Source organism: Podarcis vaucheri (assembly GCF_965113315.1).
Source record: "Podarcis vaucheri genome assembly, chromosome: 1".
NCBI lineage: Eukaryota > Metazoa > Chordata > Lepidosauria > Squamata > Lacertidae > Podarcis > Podarcis vaucheri.
In genome coordinates this window covers 63,134,139-63,161,000 of record NC_138759.1, presented here as the reverse complement: position 1 = coordinate 63,161,000, position 26,862 = coordinate 63,134,139, and the positions used below count along the sequence as shown (strand labels likewise).

The following is a 26,862-nucleotide window of genomic DNA, read 5'->3' as shown; positions in this document are numbered from 1 at the left end:
AAGCCCCCCCACCCTGTTACTGCATTCTGATATGACAATGGAGAGCCAAGAATGATGCTGAAAAGCACTGCAGCTTGTCATATGGGTGGCATCACTTTTCAGCTGAATGCTCTGCCTATCCATGATGGATTCTGACTGCAGGATCATTGAGGCAAAATATCCATTCCTAGCAAGAGTGTGGATTTCATGTACTATGAGATGTCTGGGAGTGTGTATGCTTACTTCCTTAAAGTCCCACTGCTTTGGGGATTTCTGAATGAGGGCATTTCTATGACTTTAGGAATAAACTCTGGAAGCAATTATTGGTCAGGAAGCAATTTTTGTCTAGGTTAGGATGGTGAATGGCTATGTTTTAGCGTGATCACTGGTTCTGTTAGCAGCCCAGTATACGGAAATTGGTATTCTCTCTCTCTCTCTCTCTCTCTCTCTCTCTCTCTCTCTCTCTCTCTCTCTGTGTGTGTGTGTGTGAGGAAAGTTTCACTTACTCAAATTCTCAGTGCTCTTAAAAGAAAGAGTGATTAGAAAAAAGAGAAAGGGGGAGGGAGAAGTTGCAATGCTACATAGACATGTCACAGCCTGACAGACAGTGGGACATTTCTGCAGGATAAATGAGCACTACCTTTCCAATGGACTCAGTCATGAATGCTTCTCATCCCCCTCCTTGCTGACCTTATGTGGCTGGCTGGGGAAAGGGGTCTTTCATGGATATGATCGCACCTCAGTCATTTCTCAGGTTTTCTCCACTGCCCTATAGAGGTAAATTAAGAAGAAGCTGGGGGCTTATGAGGCCTCTTCAGGAGGCCTTTGTAATTATTTTTATATAGGAGCAGTGTTTATCTTCAGGTTCCCAAGCAGAGCTGCTGTTCACCATCTTGGCCTAATGAGCTTGAGAGTTGTGATCTGAGCCTCGTCCTGAGATTTGACAGTAGGTTGCTACACATAAATTAAGCAGGGGGTGAAGATAACTGATGGGGAACGGTTTTGTTTCTTTGTCCATTTGTATCGTACTTGTACTGCTGGGCAAGCTCCTTTCCTGGCTTAGTTATCTGCCCTTAGTCATGCATTTCAACAGGCTGCTAATACATTGAGGCTTCTATAACAAACCATTGGCCACCATTGCTATATGCTACCGGTAATGAGATCCTTATTCTTGAATATCTTCAGATTCCAGGTACATTGTTTAAGCGGGGTGAGTTAGCTTAATCAATATTATATTATAATAGAATGACAACAAATGAATGCTAATTCCTGAACAATAGATAAAAATAAAAAATGGCTTTGCCTGCAAGCTTATGATTTCTGCAAATGAAAACTCTCCATAAATCTAGAATTTCTAATTAAGTACCAGACAGGACACACCACCTCTGCCATGTCAGACACTGCCAAACTTAAAATAACTCTGGAATTTATATGGGGGAAATAGGTCATAATGAAGTATATGATAATCATTCAGAAAGCATTTTTCTGTTCTGTTCTTTGTCTTTAACCTTAGTATTACATCAAGCAGAAGTATCTTGATTCATCTTCTCCCTAAACAATGAATTCATTTAATCCATCTCTCCCCACCCCTTTTGTTTATTTTTTGTGTGAACCCTTAAATGGGTCAGCACTAGTGCACATTTTTCTCTAGCAAAAGGAATTGATATAGTTGAAGGAACAGAAATGATCCAGTGCTATTTTGTCTCCACAAGAGATAAAGTAACAAGAACTAACAATTTTAAAAGGACTGGACAGAGCCTTTGCAAGATAATAGCTATGGCTGCTGCTTTGTAATATAGCTACCTAGAGCATTTCTTTTATCTCCCCAAGGAGACCCTTTGAACAACACATTGTTAAATGTGGGCAGAGGAAAGATTTCACTTTATTTTAGTCATCACTAATGAGTGTGCCAGTAGCCATGCATTGTACAACAGCACACGAGATCAGGGTGTTCAGTTTTTGCTAGTCCTCAGCTGTGGTACAGCAGATACCTGGTTTTGAAACAGGTTGAAGGCTGACATTTTTCATTGGCATCCTTTAGTTTCTTCTAAAACTATGCTTCTTCTCTGGATTCTTCCAATATCATAGTTCTTCCCACCTTTTCTTTGATCTTAGAAGAAACAGAAGAACCCCAATGAAACCAAACCACGCATCCAAATCTGAGAAGATACTTTATCAGATGCTATTACACCAAAGTGCAACATAAATCTACTCATCCTATATTTCTTTTTATACCAGTATGCTCTGCTTACGAGATGGGGGGGGGATAATATTGTGTCTGCTAGATTCATTTAGATGGCTAGTTCAGAGAGCCACTCCCTTTGTGACCATCTGTGTTATTGTCCAATGGCATTTTAAAGAGGGAACACATGGTGACTAATTCATATGACTTGTATGTAATGTGGCAAGTATTATGAGGTTTTTGTGATAAAAAGTGGTCACTGGGTATGGAATAAGAGGAGAAAACAGGTGATTTCTTTCTCTGGGTGTGGAACTTCTTCCATATTGAGGTGATGGAAGGAAGGCAATGTATGTTTATGAGAATGTAAGTCCTTGGAGCATTCTCCTGCTTAACATTTCCACCCACCAGATCCACTTTTTTTGTTCTGCTTCCATACACCGATTTTCACAGCATTGCAGTCTACTTCCTGCTTGTGGAGTATTTATGACAACAATTATTAATAGCCTTCTGCACTTTGCTGGTCACATTGTCAATGCATGTCATAAATCATATGCTCTTACCTTCACATCAGCTGCCAAGCCTTGAGACCCAGGAGACCAAACACGATTACTCACCTTTTCTTGCCATGCTAACTTTTGCTCAGCTGGTTCTTCCTGTTCCTATAAATCAGCCACTTGTTATCCAAAGATCAACTTCTTCCCCCCCTCCCCCTTTTTTGGTATTTTCCCCCAGCTGATCCTGGCATGACTAAAAGATACCTAGTGGAATTTAACTCCCCCTCATTCAGGTTTAAAAGAACTGTACTGCGTGCCCTGACCTCTGCATCTGTAGTGACACATGCAGTCACTATGCCAACAGATATACATGCTTTTGTTTGGGCTGCAAATGGAGGAAGCATTGCCTTTGTCTAAACTGCTCTGAGAAAATATTGAGAAGCAGGCTTTACCAGCCTTCTCCAACCTGGTGCCCTCCATATGTTTTGGGCTACAACTCCCATCAGAATTGTTCTGGTTGATGCTGATGGAAACTCTAGTCCAAAACAGCTGGATCTGCATGATTGTGTTCATGCTCAAAATCTAGCAAATTTTAGTAAATGTTTATAATCTCAGACACATTTGGCAAGAGTAACTTTACTCTCTGGGGAAGGAGGGAGTGATTTATACAATTGCTGGGCTTAACTGCAAATACCTCCATAAGTTTGAATGCTCTTCTAGAAGTAGTGGTTATTTTACTAACAAATCTACACATGAGTCAGTCCTTTGATTTCAACGGGACATGACTGTTATTGGTAGATGTATTTAGGCTTTTGGGCATCATTCTTGGAAGAGTGACTGAAAATGAGCAGGGAATGGTACAAAACCAGTGAGTCAACTCTACAGCTGATATGTATGCATAATATTTCTAGATCACACATAATTAAAAGAAATCCCAGGGTGACGTACTTAATACAACAGCAAAACATAACAAAGAATTAAAAGTGATATAAAAAATCCAATATTACAGTACAACCCATCAACAAATGCAATAAACCAAAACATCAATGAGAGCAAGCTATTGCCCTCCATAAGTAAGTTAACCAAATGCCTGCATGAACAGATGTGGTGTGTTTTGGAAGAATTTACTTCTTTATAAGTTGTCCATGAGGATTTTATCAGCTATGGGCCAGAAACAGCCCAGAGCAAGTTTGTAGTAGTCAATGAAGGCCTGTAGTATTGACAAGTAAAAACAATCTAGTTCCTTGACCGTAACAAGTGAGCTTCAGTTTAGCACAGAATTGGCACCTTTAAGAACATTGTTTAGAATGAGCATCAGCATAACTAAACTCTGTATTGGATCGTGGCATTTGATACATTGGTCTCAATTACTGTAGCAGGTTTCAGTTGAAAGGAAAGCGTTGAGATCTAGGACATACACAATGCTTATAAAACAACTGTAGTGGTTGCTGGGTCCCTTGCACACAAAGATCCATAGACATAGCTAGAGTAATTTTTGGAAGGATGGTATATTGGTATGGCTTACTTGAAAATCAAATGGCTGAAGTATATGCAAAAGACACAGTCCAAACTTTGCTCCTTACTAGCAGGGCTTCACAGAGTGGAGGGACCACTGCCACATCTGTAGCCCCTGGAAGGGAGGGAGACAAAGATTGCTGTACCAGCCTGGAACTGGCACAGCAGTCAGGTCCCATGCTGCTGCATCATGAGTGTGAAACTGCCTTGGGATATGAGACTTGGCTTAGCTTCACTTTATCCCCATCTCCAGAATGCCCTTCTGAGGGCCTTCCATGGCACTCCCAGAGGTCCAGGCATTTGGCAGCCAGCAGGATGACAGCTTAGCTGGGCAAGCTAGGCAGAGGGACAGCTCTGCTCATCCAAACCCTCCCTGCTTCCAGCGTTGTGCAATGGACTTGTTCTGTAAAAATAGATAGGATAGGCACTCGACCATCTTTGCAGTGAGTGCTGAGAAAATAGCTGCCATGTGGCCTCTCATGAGCTTCTCCCCACCCCACACCTCACCAGAAGACCCTGCTTCTGGCATGTTGTAACCTGTTCTGAAGGGAAAGGAGGAAATCTGGTTGATAAGGAATGTTTGTCCACACTCTCCCTCCCAGCGGCTCCCCCCTGGGTGTGTGTCAGTGTTTCGACAATTTATTTTAAATGCACAATTAGCCTTTTGACATACTAGTTCAAGCGCAGGGGCTCGCTGCACAACTGTATTAAAATGTAAATCGTAAAACAATTGCATTTTTTAAAAGAGTGGTAAGACTAGGACAAGTGGCAAGACTTTTTTTAAAAAAAGAATTTAAATGCAGCAGCAGTAGAGAGAGCTAAAAATAATTTAACCCAGAACCCCAAGAAGCCTGTGGAATAAAAAGGCCTTAGCAACTCTTCTGAAAATCTGAAAAGAACAAGCCCTGGCAGGTGGGATGGGGTCACTGAACCTGTTGAGAAGGGTTTCATTCTTGCTTGTTTGAGACCTAGTAGCACAGAATAGTCTTCCCTCTTGATAACAAAGAGATTATTTTTGGTCAGTGATACATAAAGGTGTCCCCACCCCCCCGCCCCGTGCCTGCCTGGCTTCATTCCTACTGCACCTTTAGAAATGAGGATACAAAACAGAGAATGGGTGACTTCTCAGCCCTTATGCAGGATGACCTTGTAAAAATCACTAAGCAGCACATAGACAGAATGGTTCTGCAGCAGAAGTCTTTCATCCTACAGTCCATGTCTTCAACTCTTTGGCCATTGGGTCAGATTATATTTAGGGAAGGTAGCAGGGGCTCATTACTCCTCTTCAGTGTTTCAAACCACATATTATTCCTAACAAACTTACAAGAAGAGGTTGTTAGGACTATAGAAAGTCCTCATTTAGGAAGGGCAGAGGTTGCCCTCTTCAGTTGCTTCTCAGGGTCATCTAAGTACTAGGTGTGCATACCAAAGGCACTGCTCTGCATTGCTTAAGCCAAGGATGGAGAACCTGTGGTCCTTTGGAGGTTGTTGGACTTTCAACTCCTATCAGCTGCCTCTACCAGCAAGGGCAATGATCAGGGATGGTGGAGTCCTTGTCCAACAGTGTCGGGAAAGCAACATGGTGGCTGTTCCTCCTCTATATCTGCCCCCCCCCCCAATTTAATTGTGAATAAGGTATGAAACCTCATGGGAAACTTTGCCCCATAATTCCTCCTAATACTACTTCACTGAAATCTCCTTGCTTCCACTACTCTCAAATCTGAAACATGCTGAAGAAGCTTTACATTATATTTCATCTCTTTTTCTGCTGTGTTAAATGAACCCTCCTAAATCCATCTTCTCTCATTTCCAAACAGGGGAATGACATGCAGGAAACAAATTCTTGTTTGGGCTTTTTATAAAAAGCAAAATATTTTTAATTGACAAACATCCCTCTTGTTTACAACGTTTGTTTTCACTGACCTCGTGAAAGTTAGTTCTGACTTATGGCAATACCCAGGTAATTAAAATCCATATTGCAGTTTGAAAAGTAACACACACACACACACACACACAATGTTTGTTAATACTGTATTTTTTGCACCATAACACTCACTTTTTTCCTCCTAAAAAGTAAAGGGAAATGTCTGTGCGTGTTATGGAGGGAATGCCTACGGGTGGCATGCCTATGGATTTTCCTCCTCTAAAAACTATGTGCGTGTTATGGTCAGGTGCGTGTTATAGAGCGAAAAATACGGTATATCATTTTCAACAGTCATTCAACGTAAGTTACATCTTATACTATTTTTTTGGACTTCCGTCGACCACATCTGAAAATTTCCCATTTTTTCCACTTAATTTACATTTCTTAATTTCACTATTGCTATTAATGATCTTATCTATTGACTCTCTCATCATAACCTTCCTTACAATATTTCATATATTCCTTCTTACAAAACTTCTTGCAGTCCTACTAGCACAATCTATTGATTACAGTTTCTTTTCAAATAGTTCACATATTTATTCCAGTCTTCTGAGAATCTCTGGTCCCGCAGGTTTCTAATCCTTCCTGTCATCTTGTCTAATTCTGCATAGTTCATTAATTTCGCCTGCCTTTCTTCTTTCGCCGGTAATTCTTCTTGTTTCCATTTCTGTGCTAACAGTACAATTGCTGCTGTTGTTGCATATAAAAACAGTTTTTTGTCCTGTCTGTTAATATCATCACTTACAATACCAAGTAAAAATGCTTCTGGTTTTTAAAAAAATGTATATTTCAACATTTTTTTCATCTCATTATATATCATTTCCCAGAAGCTTCTTACCTTTTTACATTCCCACTACATATGGTAAAAGGTTCCTTCTTTTTCTTTACATTTCCAACATTTATTATTTCTCTTATACATTTTAGCTAACTTCACTGGTGTAATATACCATCTACACATCATTTTCATCACATTTTCTTTCAGGGCATTACATGCTGTAAATTTTATTCCTTCTTTCCACAACTGTATATTATATCCAAAATCTTTGGCCCAGTGTATCATAACCAACTTTATTTCTTCATCTTTCAAATGCCATTCCAAAGTAGTTTATACATTTCAGACAATATTTTACAGTCATTGTTTCTAAGTCTTAAAAGAAAATGGATTTGATGATAAAATTAGAAAGCTATTTCACACTCATAGCTTCTAATGGGGATAACCACCATGGTGTTTTACGTTCTAATAGGTTTTTATACCTATCCCATGTTTCAAATAGAGTTCTTTGGAATATATGCTTACCAAATCCTTTATGGACTTTTGATTTATTATACCATAAATATGCGTGCCAACCAAATCTATTATCATAACCCTCCAAATCCAACAACTCTGTATCTTCTAACAACATCCATTCCTTTAACCAACAGAGGCATGCCGCTTCATAATACAACTTCAAGTCTGGCAGGGCGAAGCCCCCTCTTTCTTTAACATCTGTTAACAACTTATATTGAATTCTTGGTTTCTTCCCCTGCATGATATATCTTGAAATTGTCTTCTGCCGTTTCTTAAAAATTGCTGCCCCCTTGATTATTGGAATAGATTGAAATAAAAATAACATCTTTGGTAGCACATTCATTTTAATCACAGAAATCCTTCCCCAAAATGACAATTTCATCCTCTCCCATACTTCCAGATCTCTTTTAATTCCATTCCACACCAGTGTATAATTATTTTGAAATAAGTCTTTATTCTTTGATGTCAACCATATTCCTAAATATTTGACTTTTTAAACAACTTCTATACTGAACTGTGCTGCAACATATCTACCAAATCTTGTTTCATATTTTTGACTAACATTTTAGTCTTCTTTTTATTCATTTTAAAACCTGCTACTTGCCCAAATTGTTCTATCTCCTCAATAACCTCTTTGGCACTGGTTAGCGGTTCCTCTAATGTTAATACCAAGTCATCTGCAAAGACTTAAGACTGAGCAACATCTAATTACATTCACCAAGCTGCATTAGTTGTTCCTGTAATGAGGGGGCATAAAATGGATTGCACCACCCATAATGAAACATAGTATAGGTGCTGTCTTCATAACGTATTGCAGGTTACCTTAGAGCATCTTGAATTTTCTAAACTTTAAGCAGAAATTTGATCAAGGCAGGCGATTCCTTTTCTAAGTAAATGGAGAAGTCTTTGAAGGTGAGGGGGGAGTGTCATGTGAGCACTGGAGCTCTCTTGCCTGAAAATAATTTGTGGGGCAGAACTAGCGGTTTGTCCAAAAATTCTCGAATTCTCCATCCATTAACTTGCATCCAAAAATTATCAAATGGGAAAGATAATTTCAGTGAGATTCTCATGGGTGGATGGTAGGCTTTCTGATGCACTTACCTTACATGTGAGGTGGCCAAAGGGTGTTTAGCCAACAGTCCCCCACCCTCTTATTTCTCTACTCCCGATTAGACTTTGTGAACCCAGCCACAAGGTCATTTTAGGAAATTAACAGTAGATTATTTCTCTATCACCAGCACAGGTATTGAATTTTTAGCTGTACAGTACAGAAATAATTAAAGCTACCACCAGTTTTGAATAATAAGTGCTTTGCGGTGTTTATACTGAAAAAATGAGCTTTGGAACTGACTAGATTTCCAATTTACTTTGAGTGCTCAGGATTTTGATATGCAGGTCCTTACTGATGGAGAGAGTTTTAGATTTTTGTTGCTACTTTTATTGCTAGCTATCATGCACACACTCAGAGCAATTGATGGTCACTCAGTCGCTCATTGCAAGTGATTTGTTTTAGTCAAGGAGACCCTTGTTTTGGAGAAGATCTATATGGGATAAACACATGCCACTTGCTGTCGATTCCTCCAGCGTTTGATGATACAGAAGGAGGATGCTAATTTGCAGATCTCCTCTCGAAAGTCTCCCCCGGCCAGGAAACAGAAGAGAGGGTTGACACAGGTGTTCAGGCTGCAGATAGCCATCTCCACAAGGAACAAGGTGTCGGCATGCTGAATAGACTGGGTTGCAGAAGGCCGTACAGCTCTCAGTAAGATGCAAGTGTTTCGTGAGACGTGGTAGGGGAAGTAGAGAAGAGCAAAAACGACCAAGGCTGAATACATGAGCTTGGTGAGTTTCTCCCTTTTCTGAAAGCGCTGGAGGCCAGTATCTTGGAGTTTCCTAACGCTGCTGCAATAGCAGTAACAAATAGCAGTGAAAGGAAGTAAGCACCCTGCAACTGAGCAGCTCACAGACAGGGGGAGGGTTATATAGGTAGAGCTGGAAAATACATAGAGGGAGCAAATTGTTTTGTTGTTTGGGCATGCCTGGGTGCCTGCAACATAAACAACTGGCAGGCTAACCAATCCTGTAACTGTCCAGATGGAAGAAGAAATCAGCAGGGAGTGTTGTTTGTTTAATACCCACAGGGACTTCAGAGGGTGGACAATGGCCAAGTACCTGTCCATGCCCAGGCAGGTGACAAAATGGATGCTGCAGTAATAGCACAGGTGATAGGCAGTCCGTATAATCTTGCAAAAGCTCTCTCCAAAGGTCCAGTGCAGCTGGTTTAGGTGATAGTAGATCAGGAAGGGAAGGGTTAAGATCCACATGATATCAGCAAACACCAAGTTGCAGAGGAAAACTGTGCTCCTGTTCCAGCGCTTCATGCGGAAAGCAAGGATCCAAATGATGGGGACGTTGAGCAGCAATCCCACAACCAGGATGAAAATGAAGGTTCCAGGGATTAGAGTCCTTTGGATGGTGTCTAAGAGGGTGTCAGTACTTCCACAAAAGTCTGCTTCTGGTTTCTGCCAAAAGTAAACATGGGGAAAATGACTCCCATTTTGCTCAGCAGAATCTCTCAGTATTGTAAGAAGAAAATGGCTACAGTCCTAACTACCTTACATGGGACTTAAACACATTTAAGCAAACACTGTTTTATGCACTCGTTTTCATCAGTTGTTGAATGTACCACCAGTTGCCAATTTGCATGTGTGAATGAGTTTTCACAGATCAAATTTTGTATTACTTAATTCCAGAGGGGTAGCTGTGCTAAGTCTCTGACAGCAAAAGCAACCAAGAATCTCGTGGCACCTTAAAGATTAACAAATCTACTACGGCTTTGGTAGACTTAAGATGCAGCTTACAGTCTTGAGTTTATGCTACAACAATTATGCTAATCTTTCAGATGCCACAAGATTCTTTGTCATATTACTCAGTAAGTCACATTAAAAAAATAATAATTCAGTGATGTTTACACATCCAACTACCAGTTATCAAGTGTTGAGTAATCAAGCGTAATGAAGCGATGTACATGCAAGTAAGCGTAAATTGCCTAATGTCTAGGAAATTGAATGTGAAGCTGGAAGATCAAGGAGATCCAGTCTGTGAAATAAGCAGCATCAATCCACAGCATGGAAAACAGTACGAAAAATGACAGTGTTTACAAATTTCTCATCACTGATAGTTCTCCCTGGGCTAGAAATTATGATCAAACATAGTTATAATCAATAACGTAAGTCTCAGAAATCTCTGTTATTCTAAGAACTACAACACCAAGTCCAGCAAAACAACAACACTAAAAATAGTCCTACCTGGCTAGATGTCTGTTCCATAATCCTTACATGTATTATGCTGATTTCATAATGCTCTCTGTGCAGTTAATTATTCATTTACCAGAATGATTGGCCAACTTCCTGAAATGACAGATGTGCAAGAGATGTTGCTGCTGTTATAGCTCTATGCCTGGGTAGGAGTAGACGAGAGACAGGAGGGGAGTATTTGATTATGCGGTGTGCAAATTTAAAGCTGTTTTGCTTTCCCAAAGGTAGCGAATCTCATATACTGGGGAGTCGGGACTTCTCTGGATTTCTTCAGCTTCTTGACTGATGCAGAAAAAATATCAAAGGAAGAAAGAAGTGGTGGGAAGGGAGCATTTTAAAACAATAAACCAGTTGCACATTCTGGTTCTCCTTTTAAATACTTATATGGTTGGCTACTTTCTCATATATTACTGTAGCCAATACTGTCTTTTTTAAAAAAAAATTATTAGCGCTTTTGAAAGAACATATATTTAGCATAATAATATAGGAGTCCATTATGTGTTATTTATGTTTGGAATGGGGCTTTAAAAAAAAAATCATGATTTATTTATTTATTCATTTCATTTATCTCCTGCCTTCCAAGGAGCTCCAATACATGGTCCCCCTGTTTTTCATCATCACAACTCTGGGAGGTAGGTCAGTCTGAGAGATAATGACTGGCCCAAGGTTATTCACAGTTAATTTCATGGCTGAGCAGGGATTTGAACCTGAGTCTTTCAAGTCTTAGTCCAAAATTTGAATCGCTACATCCACTGACTCCTGGATTCCATCTCTTCATCACCGTCTTGGTATTGTAAGGTAAAAGTAAAGGGACCTCTGACCATTAGGTCCAGTCGTGGCCGACTCTGGGGTTGCGGCGCTCACCTCACTTTATTGGCCGAGGGAGCCAGTGTACAGCTTCCGGGTCATGTGGCCAGCATGACTAAGCCGCTTCTGGCGAACCAGAGCAGCGCACGGAAACACCATTTACCTTCCCACTGGATGGGTACCTATTTATCTACTTGCACTTTGACGTGCTTTCGAACTGCTAGGTTGGCAGGAGCAGGGACCGAGCAACGGGAGCTCACCCCATCGTGGGGATTTGAACCGCCGACCTTATGATCGGCAAGCCCTAGGCTCTCTGGTTTAACCCACAGTGCCACCCACGTCCCTCTTGGTATTGTACTGTACCATAATTGTACTGAACCCAGAATGGAGCTATGCAGAGAGGCATGACAGCAGCTTTGTTTTCAGAGGCCCTCGCAGAGTTTATGAGACCAAGTAACTGGCGTTCAACCTGGGATACAGGTGAGGACCAAACCAACCTCGTGCCTCTTTGCTGTGATTGAGGAACAGAGGCAGGATTTTCCTGGCTCTAATAGTGTTCCTGTGTGGGTACCATAGAAAGTTGCCATTCACTTCAATGGAGACGAAGTCCCTGCTGTTATACAGGTACAACCTGAGCTGCCCCCAACAGAAGTCCCATTGAAAGTGAAATGCACAGACTGCAAAGAGAGATACTGTGGTCTCCCAAATACATCTTCAACACATAGTCCACTCTCTCTCTCTCTCTCTCTCTCTATTACATGGATACTGACTTCCACTAGTTACTGAAGATTCAAGTTCCTGTGTCTGATTAATTCTTCCCTTGCTGACATGAAACACTGCTGGCCTGAATGTCACAAGATGTCAGCGGCATCCCATTGCTGACAGAGGGGGAGAGCTTGGAAAGACAGGAGGAGGTAATTAGGCAGGAATGTGGAACGGGGGAGGAGCAGCCAAGTTGCAGTAGATGCCTGAGTTCTGAGAACAAGGGGAAGGAAGGGGGGAGTTCCAGGGAGAAGACACAGACTGACAGTTGAAGCTCGGACTCAGAGGGAGGGCCACCGGAAATAGCCTATCCCAAGACGCGTAGGCTCGCAAGAATTAATGAGGGGTGTGAACAGGAAAGGAAGTGTAAGTGGGGCTTTAAAAGTGGGAAGAGAAAGGGGCGGAACTCAGACTCGGCAACAGCTAATTTGGAAGCAGAAGCTGAGTGACTGAGCTCCAGAGTGATTTGTGTGTTTTGAGCAATAAACCTAAGTTAATTGCTGCCGGAGTTGCCTCGCTTCTGTGGGAGAGACCCAACCATTACACAAAGAACTACATCACTTTTGGTTTGCTTTCCCTCTTCCCCTGCTTTTTCACATTGCCCATGAACATATCTCGTCACAGTGGCGTCACAGGGGGACCAGCGTGCGCTAATGGTTTTTGCAAAAGGAGAACTTGTGTAAGGCGGAACACCGAGACCAAAAGTGGGTGTTTTGTTTGAAAAGCATGACGGCTTTTAATAATTTCCAAGTGATGTTGGCAGACTAGGTTGTGTCCACATAGGATAACAAATCTGCTGTTTTACTCATGAACGGGCAACAACAAAACATGTGCCTCTGAAAGAATATATTGTGCAGTGATGGAAAGCACACAGTGCCAGTTTCCTTGTTCTATTGAAAGTTCCAACAAGTGGGGTGTTTTGATTTGTTTTAATTCAGTTGCATGACAGCTGCCTGCCTACACAGCTGAACTAAATGAGGTGAAAGGAATTAGTGATTTCCACCACTCCTCCACATGCATGTTCATTTCATGGAAATTTGTGATACACAGTTCTCCATGCCATGCTTGACACAGTGCGGTAAATAATAAAAAATCCTCTTGCCTTATGGGTTATTTAGGATAAATGCCTTTGTGCCTGTGCATGATGCAACCAAAAATTATAACTCTGTATTAAGTCCTCTCCCCTACCCCCTCAATTAATGGTGCTGGTAAGTAATGGGACTTAATAGTCCTATAGCCCTGTGTGTGTGTGTGTGTGTGTGTGTGTGTGTGTAATTTTTATTAAATCTTTTATTTTACAATTTAAAATATTCATTAAACAACCTTAAAATGTCAGTGACTTCCCTTCTTCTCTTTCCATGGTTATGTTTGCATATCATAAATCCCTGCATATTTTACATAAACTAAACCATTCCGTACTCCATGAATACGTATATCAAAACTTGTTTACACTGTAGAATTTATCTCAAAGCTGCAAACGTTTTCAAGTGTAGAGTTTGCTCCCATATATTCAAGAAACATTTCCCAATCTTCTTTAAACGTATGTTCTTCTTGTTCTCTTATTCTATATATTAGGTCAGCAAGCTGCGCATATTCCATCAGTTTAAACTGCCATTTTTCTTTAGTTCGGACCTTGCTCGTTTTCCATTTTGGGGCTAACAAAACATGGGCCACAGTACAGTGGTACCTCGGGTTACATCTGCTTCAGGTTACATACGCTTCAGGTTACAGACTCCACTAACCCAGAAATAGCCTTTTTTTGACACATTGGAATTTCCATCTGAATTATCCTCAACAAAAAGGCAAGTACTTTTCAACATTTTTTTCAATTCATTATAAATTATTTCTCAATACTCTTTTACCCTTTTACCGGCCCACCACATATGAAAGAACATACCCTCAACCTCATTGCATCTCCAACACTTATCTGATTCAGTCTTATACATCTTAGCAAGTCTAAACGTAAAGGGACCCCATACCATTAGGTCCAGTCGCAGACGACTCTGGGGTTGCGGCGCTGATCTCGCTTTATTGGCCGAGCGAGCCGGTGTACAGCTTCCGGGTCATGTGGCCAGCATGACTAAGCCGCTTCTGGTGAACCTTAGAGTTAAATACTATCTGTAAATCATTTTCAAATAATTCTCCTTCAAAGAGTAACATGCTGTAAACTTCAGATTGTTCAGTTCCCTTCCCCCCTTTAAATAATGATGTGCATTACTTCATTCACTTCAAAATGTGGTAGGACAGCCTTGCTCATTTTCCTGAGAGGAGCCCTGGCCATCCTGCTCATTTTCCTGAAAGGAGCCCTGGCCATCTGCCCCAAAGTCCTGTCCTGACACACACAAAAAGAAAGGCCTTCTTCACACAGCATGTAAACTATGGAATTTTCTCCAACAAGTAGTGATGGCCAACAGCTTGGAGGGCTTCAAGATAAGTGTAGACAAATTCATGGAGGATAAGGCTATCAATGGTCATGTTCTATCTCCCCTATCAGAGGCCGCATGATTTTGAGTGCCAGTTGCTAGGACTCACAACCGGGGACTGTTTTTCAGAGCTCAGGTCCTGTTTGCAGGCTTCTCAGAAGCCATCTCATTGGCCATTGTGAGAAAAGATGCAATTTTCATACTTTATCCACTATGTCACCTTTTTACTTGCCTTAACCTGATGGTGCTGACTCCATTTAGAGTCAGATGCCATATCTTCCACTACAATTTTATTTCAACCACTATCCCTATAGTTATGGCCTTCATCAAAGGCTTCTGAGCTCAGTGATATTGAGAAATTGGCATTCGAGATCCCCATAGCTCAGAGTTCCTGAAGCTTTCTGAAGGCCAAACTGTCAATGTCCCCCCCCCCCTGAAATCTAGGCATGTGGAGCTACAAATCAACTAAGACCAGCAAGGTGGAGGGTAAAGGTAAAGGTAAAGGGACCCCTGACCATTAGGTCCAGTTGTGACCGACTCTGGGGTTGCGGTGCTAATCTTGCTTTACTGGCCGAGGCAGCCGGCGTACAGCTTCCGGGTCATGTGGCCAGCATGACTAAGCCGCTTCTGGAGAACCAGAGCAGCGCATGGAAACATTGTTTACCTTCCCGCCGGAGCGGTACCTATTTATCTACTTGCACTTTGACATGCTTTTGAACTGCTAGGTTGGCAGGAGTAGGGACCGAGCAACGGGAGCTCACCCCATCGTGGGGATTTGAACCGCCGACCTTACGATCGGCAAACCCTAGGCTCTCTGGTTTAACCCACAGTGCCACCCACGTCCCTCTTGGTATTGTACTGTACCATAATTGTACTGAACCCAGAATGGAGCTATGCAGAGAGGCATGACAGCAGCTTTGTTTTCAGAGGCCCTCGCAGAGTTTATGAGACCAAGTAACTGGCGTTCAACCTGGGATACAGGTGAGGACCAAACCAACCTCGTGCCTCTTTGCTGTGATTGAGGAACAGAGGCAGGATTTTCCTGGCTCTAATAGTGTTCCTGTGTGGGTACCATAGAAAGTTGCCATTCACTTCAATGGAGACAAAGTCCCTGCTGTTATACAGGTACAACCTGAGCTGCCCCCAACAGCTTACCCTGTCATGGGGATTCGAACCGCCGACCTTCTGATTGGCAAGCCCTAGCCTCTGTGGTTTAACCCACAGCACCACTTGCATCCCTAAGGTGGAGGGTGGGGGGTTACAAATCAACTAAGAGCAGTAACTTTCCCCTTGGGCTACCTTCCCAATCAAAATTGCTCCTCCAAACGTTCTCCTGCCTATTGACCATATAATACATTTGTCAGTGCCAGTTCTAAATTTTGGGGATCCTTGGGTAAATGGTCTCAGGGGTCTCATCCCCTCCTCCTCCTCCTCCTCCTCATTGTTGCCACTGTCTATTCACTTTTTTTTTGCTCCATCACATCAGAGAGAAAGAGAGATGGGGGACAAGGTCTGCAGTGAACAGGTAAGAACTGCAAGGAGGAACAGCAGCACAGCCAGAAGGCTCCATGGATTTTAGGCATAGGTCAGCAGCACAAACAGTAAATCACTCGAGGACAGTGAAGTAAAATCTTTATTCAAGGAAACAAATCACAGTTCTGCTTCTTTCTCAGCTATGTGAAGACTATGGACATGGTCCCATGAACCAAACCACATGTGATGCTCTTAATGCTTTCAAAAATCAGCCACTTTGGAAAAATAAAACTTTTTGGAAAAATAAAGATAAAACAGTGAGCTTGTGTTCCCATGAGAATTTCCAGCTGAAAATCACCTTTCCCTGGCTGCTATTGGCTTCAAATCTGCTTGCTGCAGTAAATTGCAGATTTGAGGGCAAAGAGCAGCATATGCTCAGGTTTTATCTTTCACATCTGGAAATAAATCCATCTGTTGCTTCCAGTGGGCTTGGTCCTGGAAAAAATAGCTGAGTATTATTAAGCAGATTTTTAAAAATGCGAAGGACATACCCCAAGATCTGCCCCCCCGCTGTAAACACACACCTGCCCATTTTTATAACACTGAAAGGTTTACATAGCACAGGAATACTATGTTCATTGTTCTTATTCTCTGATCTTCTTAGCTAATGCTATACACAGAGAGCCTGCAATGCAGATAGCAACACTTGAAACCAACACTGGGTAGCTAAAGCACTACAGTGTTTATTGATCTTTTCCCTAATGGGCCAATATCAAATGTTTATTCAATGGCTACTGATAAAAGCTAAAACGGTGGAAACACAGCACAGGGCTATCTCTTGTTCATCATGTTTTCCTTGTTAATGCTGCCCTAATGGGGTACTCTTAATTCATTTCCAACAGAACTGCGTAAAAACAGTCAGTTCTTATTTAAAGACTATCCTCCCAGAACATTCTCCCTGCTTGGTGTAGCTCAGCACAGCAGAGTGATTCATCGGCAAAGGCTAATGCAACGAGAGCTAAGTGGGATTTTGATTTTTTTTAAGAAAAAAATCTTATTTTGAGGATGTTCAACCCAAGGCTCTGTTGCCAATAGCAAGGGGTATATGGCTGTACTCTATCCATTTAGAAAAGGCCATTATGGCAGTTCTAGGGATCTCACAATATTACAGCGGTACCTCGGGTTACAGATGCTTCAGGTTACAGATGCTTCAGGTTACAGACTCCGCTAACCCAGAAATAGTACCTCGGGTTAAGAACTTTGCTTCAGGATGAGAACAGAAATCGCATGGCAGCGGCGCGGCGGCAGCAGAAGGCCCCATTAGCTAAAGTGGTACCTGAGGTTAAGAACAGTTTCAGGTTAAGAATGGACCTCTGGAACAAATTAAGTTCTTAAGCCAATGTACCACTGTACTGCTAGGTACTCAAAATAAGCCAGACATACCCAACTATTTAGTGAAGAAATGCTTGTTAATTTTTATAAGAGACAGTATGCTTGCTTTGAAAAAAGGTGCAATACTTCAAGAGACATGAACCAGAGAAGTGCTTCTTGGAATTTTACTCATTGCACCGAGATTAAGTAGCAGCAAGAGATCCTTCAGGGACCTGATGCTGTTCTTTCTTAGTCAGACTTTCATCTGTCTCTCACCCTCTTTCTCATGTACACACATAACCAGCAGCACTCATATGTGAAAGTAGTAAGCACTAGAGGTGTGCAGGAACTCATGCTGAGATTTTAATCATAGGGTTTTATTTTACCCAAACTCTCCAGCGTCAGTATTTTGGGGGAGGAATGTTTAAGGAAATCAATACCCTTTGTTTCAAGTGCTGCTTGCTCTTTCTCAAGTTGTCTCGGAGGACCAGGAACATTATTAAAGGTGTGGTGGTGGTGCAGTTAGGTCTGCTGCAGCTGTATACAGCAAACACATTCAGAGCAGCAGTCCTGAGCACTCAGAGGGCATGTGCCAAGGGACAGTGGCCGATAGGGCTTTCTAGAGTTAAGAATCCTTTGCAGGCAACTGTGAAGTCTCTTGAAGAAAAACACCATACGTATAAGACTTCCTGAACTCCCCTGTGATGACAAGACAATTCAAATGCCTCCTGCTTTTGTCTCACCTATTCCTAGGGAAAGTCATCACAATTCTTTATCATGGATGAGGTAAGTTGTGACAGACAGCCTCTGGGATTCTGGAAAAGAACAGTGGGAGTGAACAGGTAACAAGCATATACGCATTAAGAGACTTAGGATCTTGTTTTGTTTTCTAATTCTTATTTGTGGAATCTGCCAGTATACAGTGATAAAGTTTATGACAGAAATGATACCAGGAAATGAAAATGTGAAAATTCCTGATTACAGACATTCTACAATGAACCTTGCTTGTAAAGGCAATAAAATGAAATACAACATAGAGACAATCTGGTCCAGGAATTGCATATTAAAGAATAAAAACAGAATCAACCTCTGCACCATATAAAAATTCAGTGTTTTGCTGTAAATGTGATTTGCAGTTCTCGTTAAGCACAACGTACTTAATCTCTTTCTCTAATTGAAGGGCCATTACTTTAATTCATCTAATATTGATTCAACATCTTTTAAACTACATCAACTTCACCTACAGGTCCTGTATAAGTCTTTGATCGAATTTCATTAGCATATATTTAAAGTAACATCCATGTTGTGCAATTCATTTAGATCATTTTTTATACTCCTTGAATCATGGGCAAATGGAAGGCTTAAAAAAAAAAAGCTTACCTTGATGATCTTAACAATAAATTGAAATCCACACAGGCCTAATACTACTTTCTTTGTAGGTTTTCAGCCCTTAAAGTGCTACATTGTTGATTTCTGTTCTTTTTCTGATGCATATAGATTCTGAAATACTAGAACAGCATCTGCCATTTCTCAAAGGCACTACAGGTAAGCTGCAAGTGGCAATTTCCCTTCCAGCTCACTCTGCCTTTTATTCCAGACACAAGACTGTCATTCAGTTATGGTTCCTCAGTAGAACAGAGTGTCCTTTCTCCATTTTCCTTCCTTGTTCTCTCTGGCATTAACTGATTTTCCCTGCTCTTTAAGGGAAGCTGATGCTGGAGAGAACAATGAAAGAAAACCACCTGAATACACTGTGATAGGGTAACCCTGTGCTATCATTGTGGCAGAGGCCACAATGCCTGTATTATAGGGCAAGGTTTGGGATGGAAGGGGAATATCTGGGCATGGTACCCATAGTAGGCTTTGGGAAAGGAGGTGAGGGAAACTTATTTCCTACATGGTGCTGTAAATATATTAATTGGCATAACATATAGAGAAGTCAATTGTCAGCCTTTATACAGCTTTGGTTCCTGTATAGGGCACACTTCTTTCCTTTGATGAAGACAGTTTCCCCCATTTCTGGACTGGTGTGGAATTCAGTTTCATCTACCCTTTGAGACAAGGCATTGCAGGGCCTAACTTCTGTCTCCCAATATTCCAATCCCCACAGCAGTAACAATGGTCTTGCATGCAACACAGCCCATAGGGTAAACTACACAGAACTATGGATGTAAACAAAACCTTTTATTAACAGTCAACTTTTCACAGAATCAGTTGAATACATGTAACAATGTATTTACAAAACAAGCAACACACTATTTGCAGACACCTTTTAAATGCCATCATCAGTTAGCTGATTTTTTTTTAAAGATCCCAGTATTGCACATATCAGCTTGATGATCAGCAGTCTAACCATAGATATCAGTTTATGAGACACAATTTGAATAAGCTTAGACTACCAGGCAAACATCCCAGATCCCCAAATTTAGCTTAAAATTGGCAACATCAACAAATTGCACTGAAAGCCCAAGAAAAACTATCTAGTAAATGTTCACTTAGAAACTTAAAGCAGACTAATTCTCTGTAATAAGCAAAGTACGGAATGGGAGGGTCCCTGATCACAGTCAACCACCAACAGTGAAAGTCTTCTCATCACAAACAGTAAGAGTGAAAGGATGTGGTACTCTTCATTTCACCCAATTTTGACTTGTTATGGAAGGCATGCTGATATGCCTATTGCACTACCAGAGCCTTGATGGGTAAAAAAAACAGAGTTAGATCTCTGCTCAGCTAAGTTAAGGTTGGTATGTATAGTGCAGGGGTCTGCAACCTTTAAGACAAAAAGAGCCACTTGGACCTGTTTCCGAAGAGAGAAAAAACAGGGAGCCGCAAAACCATTGCAACATTTCAAACAAATATAACACTGCATATATTGTTTCTTACCTTAATGTCCGATCTGACAGCGGGCGGGAAGGTGACGTCGGGACGGTGCGTGACTAATGCACGCACCACCCCCATGCGACATCACAGCCAGTACAGCGCCCGCCACAGTGGGGAGTGTCGGGGCGCACAATGCGCCTCCTCCCGCTAGTATCCGCCCCGGAGCCGCGGCAAATGTGTAAAAGAGCCACATGTGGCTCCGGAGCCGCGGGTTGCAGACCCCTGGACTATAGCGTAACAGACTGCTTGATTCAGTGTTTGCAGGTGTGTCTGTTTGGAATGGGACCATTGTCCACAAAAGGATACTGCATTAAGCAGAACATTCTCTACATAGTTGTGGTTAGTAATTTGGGACTGTACTGCGTAAAACAAAAATGAAGCAAGTTCAATACCAATTACTTGTTTGGGAGTGTGGGAGAATTGAATCTCAAATTCTTCACCTTTCTAGCCCTCTCCTGAAAGCACCAACTATTCAGAGGATGCAGGCAGGCAGATGCTCTTACACTCAAGCTTGAATTCAACCCACTGATGTGCATATCTGGAGTGGGGCTCAAGGCTGCAATTCTGTATGCATTTCTTAAAAGATAGATTTTTTTATTGAAATCAAAGGGACTTACTTCTGAGTATAGAACTACACAGCACAGAATCGGGAAAGAAACTTGAATGTTTGTTGTCACAAGAAAATTTAAAGCAATTTTTGAAATCACAACTTCTACTTGAAAAGCAAAAATAAAAGTTTGTAGTCCTTAAAGGCATCACAGGACATTTATATACCATGATTCAGTACGCATAAACCAACAATTTACAAATATAATCATTGGATTCATCCACCAGTATACACAAGACGGCATATAATCCATATGCAACAGAAGACTAGCGCTCACACAATGATAAGACAGGGATACAGAAAGGTTAAAAAAAAATTACACAGGTAAACAGATGCACAATACATGATGCACAGACAGGAGTGTTATGCACAATTCAAAAACTCAGACGGGGTAGTGCTAGACCACTTACAGTTCTCTGTCAGAAGCAGGGGCATAGAGGCAAACATGCACAACACCATTCCTTAGTAAGTGTTGTTACAAGGCACAAGGGTCCAGTGCTTGCAGATGAATTAACTGAAAATATAACACCGCAACAGTACTTGGTAACTTGGCTCTTTCAGTGGACTAGTATAAAAGTATCTATGGAAAAGGTTGCTAGAATGCAAAAAGCACTGCTGCCACTCAGACCACAACTGATATAATTCTCCTTGAGTGAGAGCTCAGTTTGTACAAGTTTAACAAACTGTGACTCAAAATGTATCATGCATGGGCACTTAAAGCTGCAGTCCTGTGCATATTTTTAAGAATAAGTCCCACTGAGCAAAATGAGGTTTCCTTACAGATTGAGCTAAGCACAAAGAGGCTTTATCTACATATTTTTGCCTAGAAGTCATAGCCTACAAATTAAAATGTCTGGAATTTAATCCAACAATACTAAAACAATACTTGGAATTGGTTAAAAGGGAATTGCATATAAATACAGAACAGAGGATGCCATCCCAATGTTCCAGATTTACAAATAAAACCTTCCATGGGTACAGTTGCCCACCAGGGGCTTAAATAGACTCAATGCAGTTGTAAAGATGACTGGTCGCCTGTGTACCAGAAGTTGCCAGAAGTTCTGTTCTGTTGATATCCTTGCAGACATTCAGGGCTTGCCCCACAGCCTCCTCAAATGACAGGTCAGAGTTACATAAGTAAGCATGCCACTTCTTAAAAATTTAACCCCTCTCATTGCTCTGGCTGCAATGGGTAGAGTGCATAATAACAGCAGACAAGGCTGTTTGTGTAATCTTCATCTCAACTGGACTTGACAAAACGCAACCCAAGGTACTGTGCAACTACAGCCACTTATTTCATTTACATCTGTGCCAAGTCACTCTGCAGCTCAGTGGTCATTTAAAAATATATATGATTCTACACAATTTAAAATAACTAGTGTGGCAAGCTAAAAAACCCACACATTTAATTTGTTAATACATTTAAGTTTGACACGGATGGCATTTTTTGTCAAGCAGAACTGTGATTTGTTGGACTTGATTTGCACTGTTTGCTGCCTGTTTTACAACCACTGCAGTTCATTATACACTAACACAAACATATTTTAAATATGAGTCTATCGCAAATCCTCCATTTATATTTACAAGAACACTTATAAATAAGCAGCAGAGTGTTTATGCTCAAACGATGCGAAAGTGTTTTTGGCTAAATATGTAGATTTTTTTGGTGACTGCAATGTATCTTTGGCATATCTAATATACACTATATAATATTATTTGTCTTAACTGTACATCATTTGGGGGGGGGAATGACAGTATCTTAGCAGACTGAGCACATCACAAATAGAAAGAAAGAAAATGTAAGTCAGACCGTTTCAAGATGTCAGAAAGGTTTTGATTCAAAATTTGAGAAGGATGCTAAATTCAGTCTGGTGCTGAATACTTTTTGTCACACCACTCTCCAAACTCTCTTCAAAACCCCATAGGTTATGCACAGACCCTTATAATATATGCACAAAGCAGAGAATGGGCAGTAGGGCAATGGTGACCGAAACTGTGACTCTGAGCATGGAAACCTTTGAAATTAGGTTCAATAAATAGAAATTGGGCTAACAACTTACATTCTGCAGACAGCACCCTTAGCACCTTGGTTTTTCCTGCAGACCTCTCTGCTGGAACATCCCATTAAATATGGGGTGTGCATAGGCTCTAAGATTTGCTTTGTATCTGTACATTTTAAAAACTTAGAATCTGCTTCTAAGTCATTCTGTGCTCTGTTTGCTTCAATCTGGTTGTTTTTCCCCCCGGTTCAGAGCTGCTCTGTATAAAATGAAGCTGTGTGCTCCCGATTTACTATAATGGGGAATCTAAAGTGAATCTAAAAACCTTCCTCCCACCTTTGACCAAAATAGATGAAATTTACACGCCCAGGAGCTCCATCAGAGAGATTAAATCTGCCAAATTGCAGACAAAGAGGTCCAGGGACTTTTATTGTGGGAGAATTAAAGGACTTCGCTTTCCTCCATAATGCTCTACTGGATAAGCGCAGGGAAATGGGAGTTTGTCTCTTTCTTACCATAAAACAATTAAGTGATAGCCAAGTGGTGCATATTCTTACCTGAACATTATTTTAACATTTGCAGCTTCACAACAGCCTTTCTTTCTGGCTGAGCAAAGAAGACAATTGAGGAGCAAAGTGGCTGCAAGTTCCTCTCTGGGGGTCTGCATAGTTTTGGCTTACTGTGTTATGCAAACCATGCTATTATAAATGCAAACATTGAATTATACAGCACAGAAAAGCAAAGAAACAGAGCAACAGAACTCCAGGAGAGGGCCCTATCTGATTTGGGGGAAGTTACTGATATCATGTGTCAATGTAAAAAAGGAGGAAACCCCCAAACCCTGCAATTCTCATTGTTCTATTCCTGGAGCCATTGCACACCCCTAGTATCTGCATAACCTTCTTGTTTGTTACCCAATATCTGTATAAGTTTCTTATTTGCTATAAGCACCATTCTTTTCTTGTTTCGTTTTTTCGAGACAGATACTATGAATCTAATCTGGGCATTTTGCCCATTAATCTAGCTCTTTTCTTTGCCAAGGATATGAGTACTGTTCCTTCATTGATTGGGATCTTTTAACATAGTGTTTCAAAGTAGATAATTTGCTCTTTTGCCATAAGAAATTAAACCGAAGCACACAAATGTATAAAACAGCATAATCTTTAGCTCACATGCTAGACACAGCCTGGGATATTTGTTCCAATACTTAACAGTCAAGAATAAGCTTCAAAGTGCAAGTACTTTATGTCCAACATGCTTCATGTTTAGTGAATTCAGAATTCAGCAAGTGTTTGTTTCTCAAGGTTCGTATTGCATTGAGCAAAACACCTTGGAAGTTTGCAAAACTTGCTCCTGACCAGCTACTAATGCACAAGACTGAGTTTGAAAGCTGATACTTTCATAATACCTGTGAATTCACTGATAAGATACATTATGCTACATAACTTACACTACTAGCATTTTCACATCTTTTTTTCCTTCACAAGTGCATGTAAATAAGGCACTATGCAGTGTGGGGCAAACTCGGGTATAAAAATGTAGCAAAACTTCAAAAATACTTGTAAGAACTTAAAATTATATAACAAAACACTGCCTGTAACACCTTCTAGCTAAGTCTACATGCACAGTTTACACTAAATAAACTTTATAAATTTGCAAAATTGTCTCAAGACACACAAAAAAGGAACTGTTTCTCTTCTTAGCAACATTTAAAAAAACCATTATTTCTAAGCATTGCGGATTTGGCTACATTAATGTACATAACCTTTCATTCATTAAATATTATGAATAGATATTCTGTACAAACACAGAGATCTAGTATTAAGGCATATTCACAACAAATGGCTTTGTTTACAATTTATCCCTGTAGATAATTTACTCAGGGGTTTTGAAAAATATGAAATCATTTTTTAAAATTTCAGAAATAATGACTTCAGATCCCAAATAATACTACTACAATCACAGGTAAAACTAGATTACCTCAGTGGATCTGGTCTTGATAAAGTATATTTCCAATTCAGTATCATACTAATTTTAGGAAGAATCTGGTCATCTTTCTAACTCTCACTAATCATGTAAGAATAGAAAATTATTTTATTTTATTTTAGGAACTCTGAGGTATAATTCCTTAAACTTCCCTTACTATTTTGGAGAAAATATGGCTGATGAAAATTATTAAGCTTAGAAATTACTAATGATAAAGTAACTGTGGGTTTTAATTTTTGTTAGGTCACTATAGTTACTGAACTGTTAAATCTACAAATATGTTATCTGTGCCTTAAAAATAACCTACAAAACAACCCACCTCAAAAGGTACTGAAAGGTACAGATTTGTGCGGCAGAAATGCACACGTGATATGTGAAAGATTTTCCAAGTAATGTTCCAAAGTAATGCATGATCAAGGCCAATGTGTGAAAAGTACATGCTTTTGAATAGCCAGTGCTACCTATCAGACAAATACAGATGAGTACTTCTCTAAGTAAGGCATCCAATTTAGTTTTTTGTTTGTCTGATGTTAGCATCTTACGGTAAAGGCTCCCCAAACATTTGTGTACTTGCTGCACTAAGCCCCTTCTGCCTTAACAAGGTTAACTATGACTAGCATATTGGCAGTTCAGATCCCAGTTTCCCCAACTCTGAGAACAGGCAAACAAAAATAGGATTGAACTATAGAGCCATAGGTTGGAAGGGGCCTTGAAGCTTGGTTAGTCCTACCAAGATGATGCATGAAATCCACAGCCACAGCATCCCCACCAGAGTCTGTGGAGTGCTTTAATATCACTTGAAGAGCATGATGAAAAGATACAGAATTCCGTTTAGGCTCTAGCATCATCAGTTGACAAGTGCAACAACTGAAGGACAACACACCAAACTCTTGGCCTTATCAACTAATAATGATACTAATTAAATATAGGCTGGGTGAGGGAGGAACTTCCTGAGCTTCATTCAGGATGCCATTGCCACACTTACCAAGAACTCTGACTGCAAATGTGGAACATTATGAACTTTTCGCTATAACACACTTAAGACAATTCTAGTAATGAGAAACATACAGTCTTAGAAAGGCAAGGCATTTCAGCAGTGTCATGAGCAGATTCATTTTTCAAGGTTCCACAGCAGCAAAGGTACGTAGCTTGTTGATAAGCCAACAGGAAATCCATGTTGATTCTCTCCACTTGCTTCAGTAAAATTGTTAGAACCAAAAGAGAAGCTTTCACGCATATTGAACTGCTCATCTCAGATTGGACAACCAATTTTCACAGGCTGGAATTTCACAGTCAGCTGTTCCTCAGGTTACATGACTTCTGATAACTCCACTCTCCCTTCGGTGGCAATGACTTCCTTTTCCATGCTGGCGGTGGTCCTGTTTTCACACAGCTTCTGCTTGAGTTTATTGAGTTCATACTCATGCAAGATTTTCTGAGTTAAGTATTTCTCACGCTTTATTTTGGCTTTCACTTCAGCCGGGACATCAGGAATCATCCAAGCCACAAAGAATTTGACAATGAAAACAACATGCTGCAAGGCAGGGGAACAATGCAAAAATAGAAGGATGTATGCAAAGAACTATGGAGGCAAGGTATTTCATCAAACAGTTGTTATTCCCTGTCCTAAACATTTGCAATGCAGACTTTCTAGGCTTGAGCTCTGAGAAAGATGGTTTTGCAAAGTGATGATATCTTCCTACACCAGGCTTCCTCAACCTCGGCCCTCCAGATGTTTTGAGACTACAATTCCCATCATCCCTGACCACTGGTCCTGCTAGCTAGGGATCATGGGAGTTGTAGACCAAAAACATCTGGAGGGCCAAGGTTGAGGAAGCCTGTCCTACACCTTAA

General features: G+C 40.8%; 2 protein-coding genes and 1 long non-coding RNA gene across 10 annotated transcripts in view; all 3 read right to left on the bottom strand.

The window, feature by feature from the left end:
- Positions 1 to 7,119: 7,119 nt before the first annotated feature.
- LOC309520035 (P2Y purinoceptor 1-like) lies at positions 7,120 to 10,953 on the bottom strand. Its single transcript, XM_082201406.1, has 2 exons — positions 10,691 to 10,953; positions 7,120 to 9,904 (listed from the first exon to the last, which is right to left on the bottom strand). The coding sequence occupies exons 1-2, from the start codon at positions 10,709 to 10,711 to the stop codon at positions 8,924 to 8,926; spliced, it is 1,002 nt and encodes a 333-aa protein (XP_082057532.1). The 5' UTR covers positions 10,712 to 10,953; the 3' UTR covers positions 7,120 to 8,923.
- Positions 10,954 to 19,698: 8,745 nt separating this feature from the next.
- Positions 19,699 to 22,019, bottom strand: LOC309527435. Its single transcript, XR_014217211.1, has 2 exons — positions 20,655 to 22,019; positions 19,699 to 20,298 (listed from the first exon to the last, which is right to left on the bottom strand). It is a non-coding gene; the product is annotated as an uncharacterized lncRNA (long non-coding RNA).
- Positions 22,020 to 23,266: 1,247 nt separating this feature from the next.
- ANO5 (anoctamin 5) overlaps positions 23,267 to 26,862 on the bottom strand; it is a 64,378-nt gene continuing 60,782 nt past the window's right edge. For all 8 annotated transcript variants that reach the window (XM_082237970.1, XM_082237971.1, XM_082237972.1 and 5 more), the window contains one exon: positions 23,267 to 26,542. In XM_082237970.1, coding sequence (XP_082094096.1) covers positions 26,318 to 26,542 — 225 coding nt within the window. In that variant the 3' untranslated portion in view covers positions 23,267 to 26,317. The remainder of the gene's footprint in view (positions 26,543 to 26,862) is intronic.

Bases quoted from the DNA above. Each gene is read 5' to 3' on its own strand.
- LOC309520035 (XM_082201406.1), bottom strand. From the start codon at position 10,711: ATGGAACAGACATCTAGCCAG. The intron at 9,905-10,690 runs GTAGGACTATTT...TACTTTTGGCAG, and splicing joins TGGAACAGACATCTAGCCAG to AAACCAGAAGCAGACTTTTG.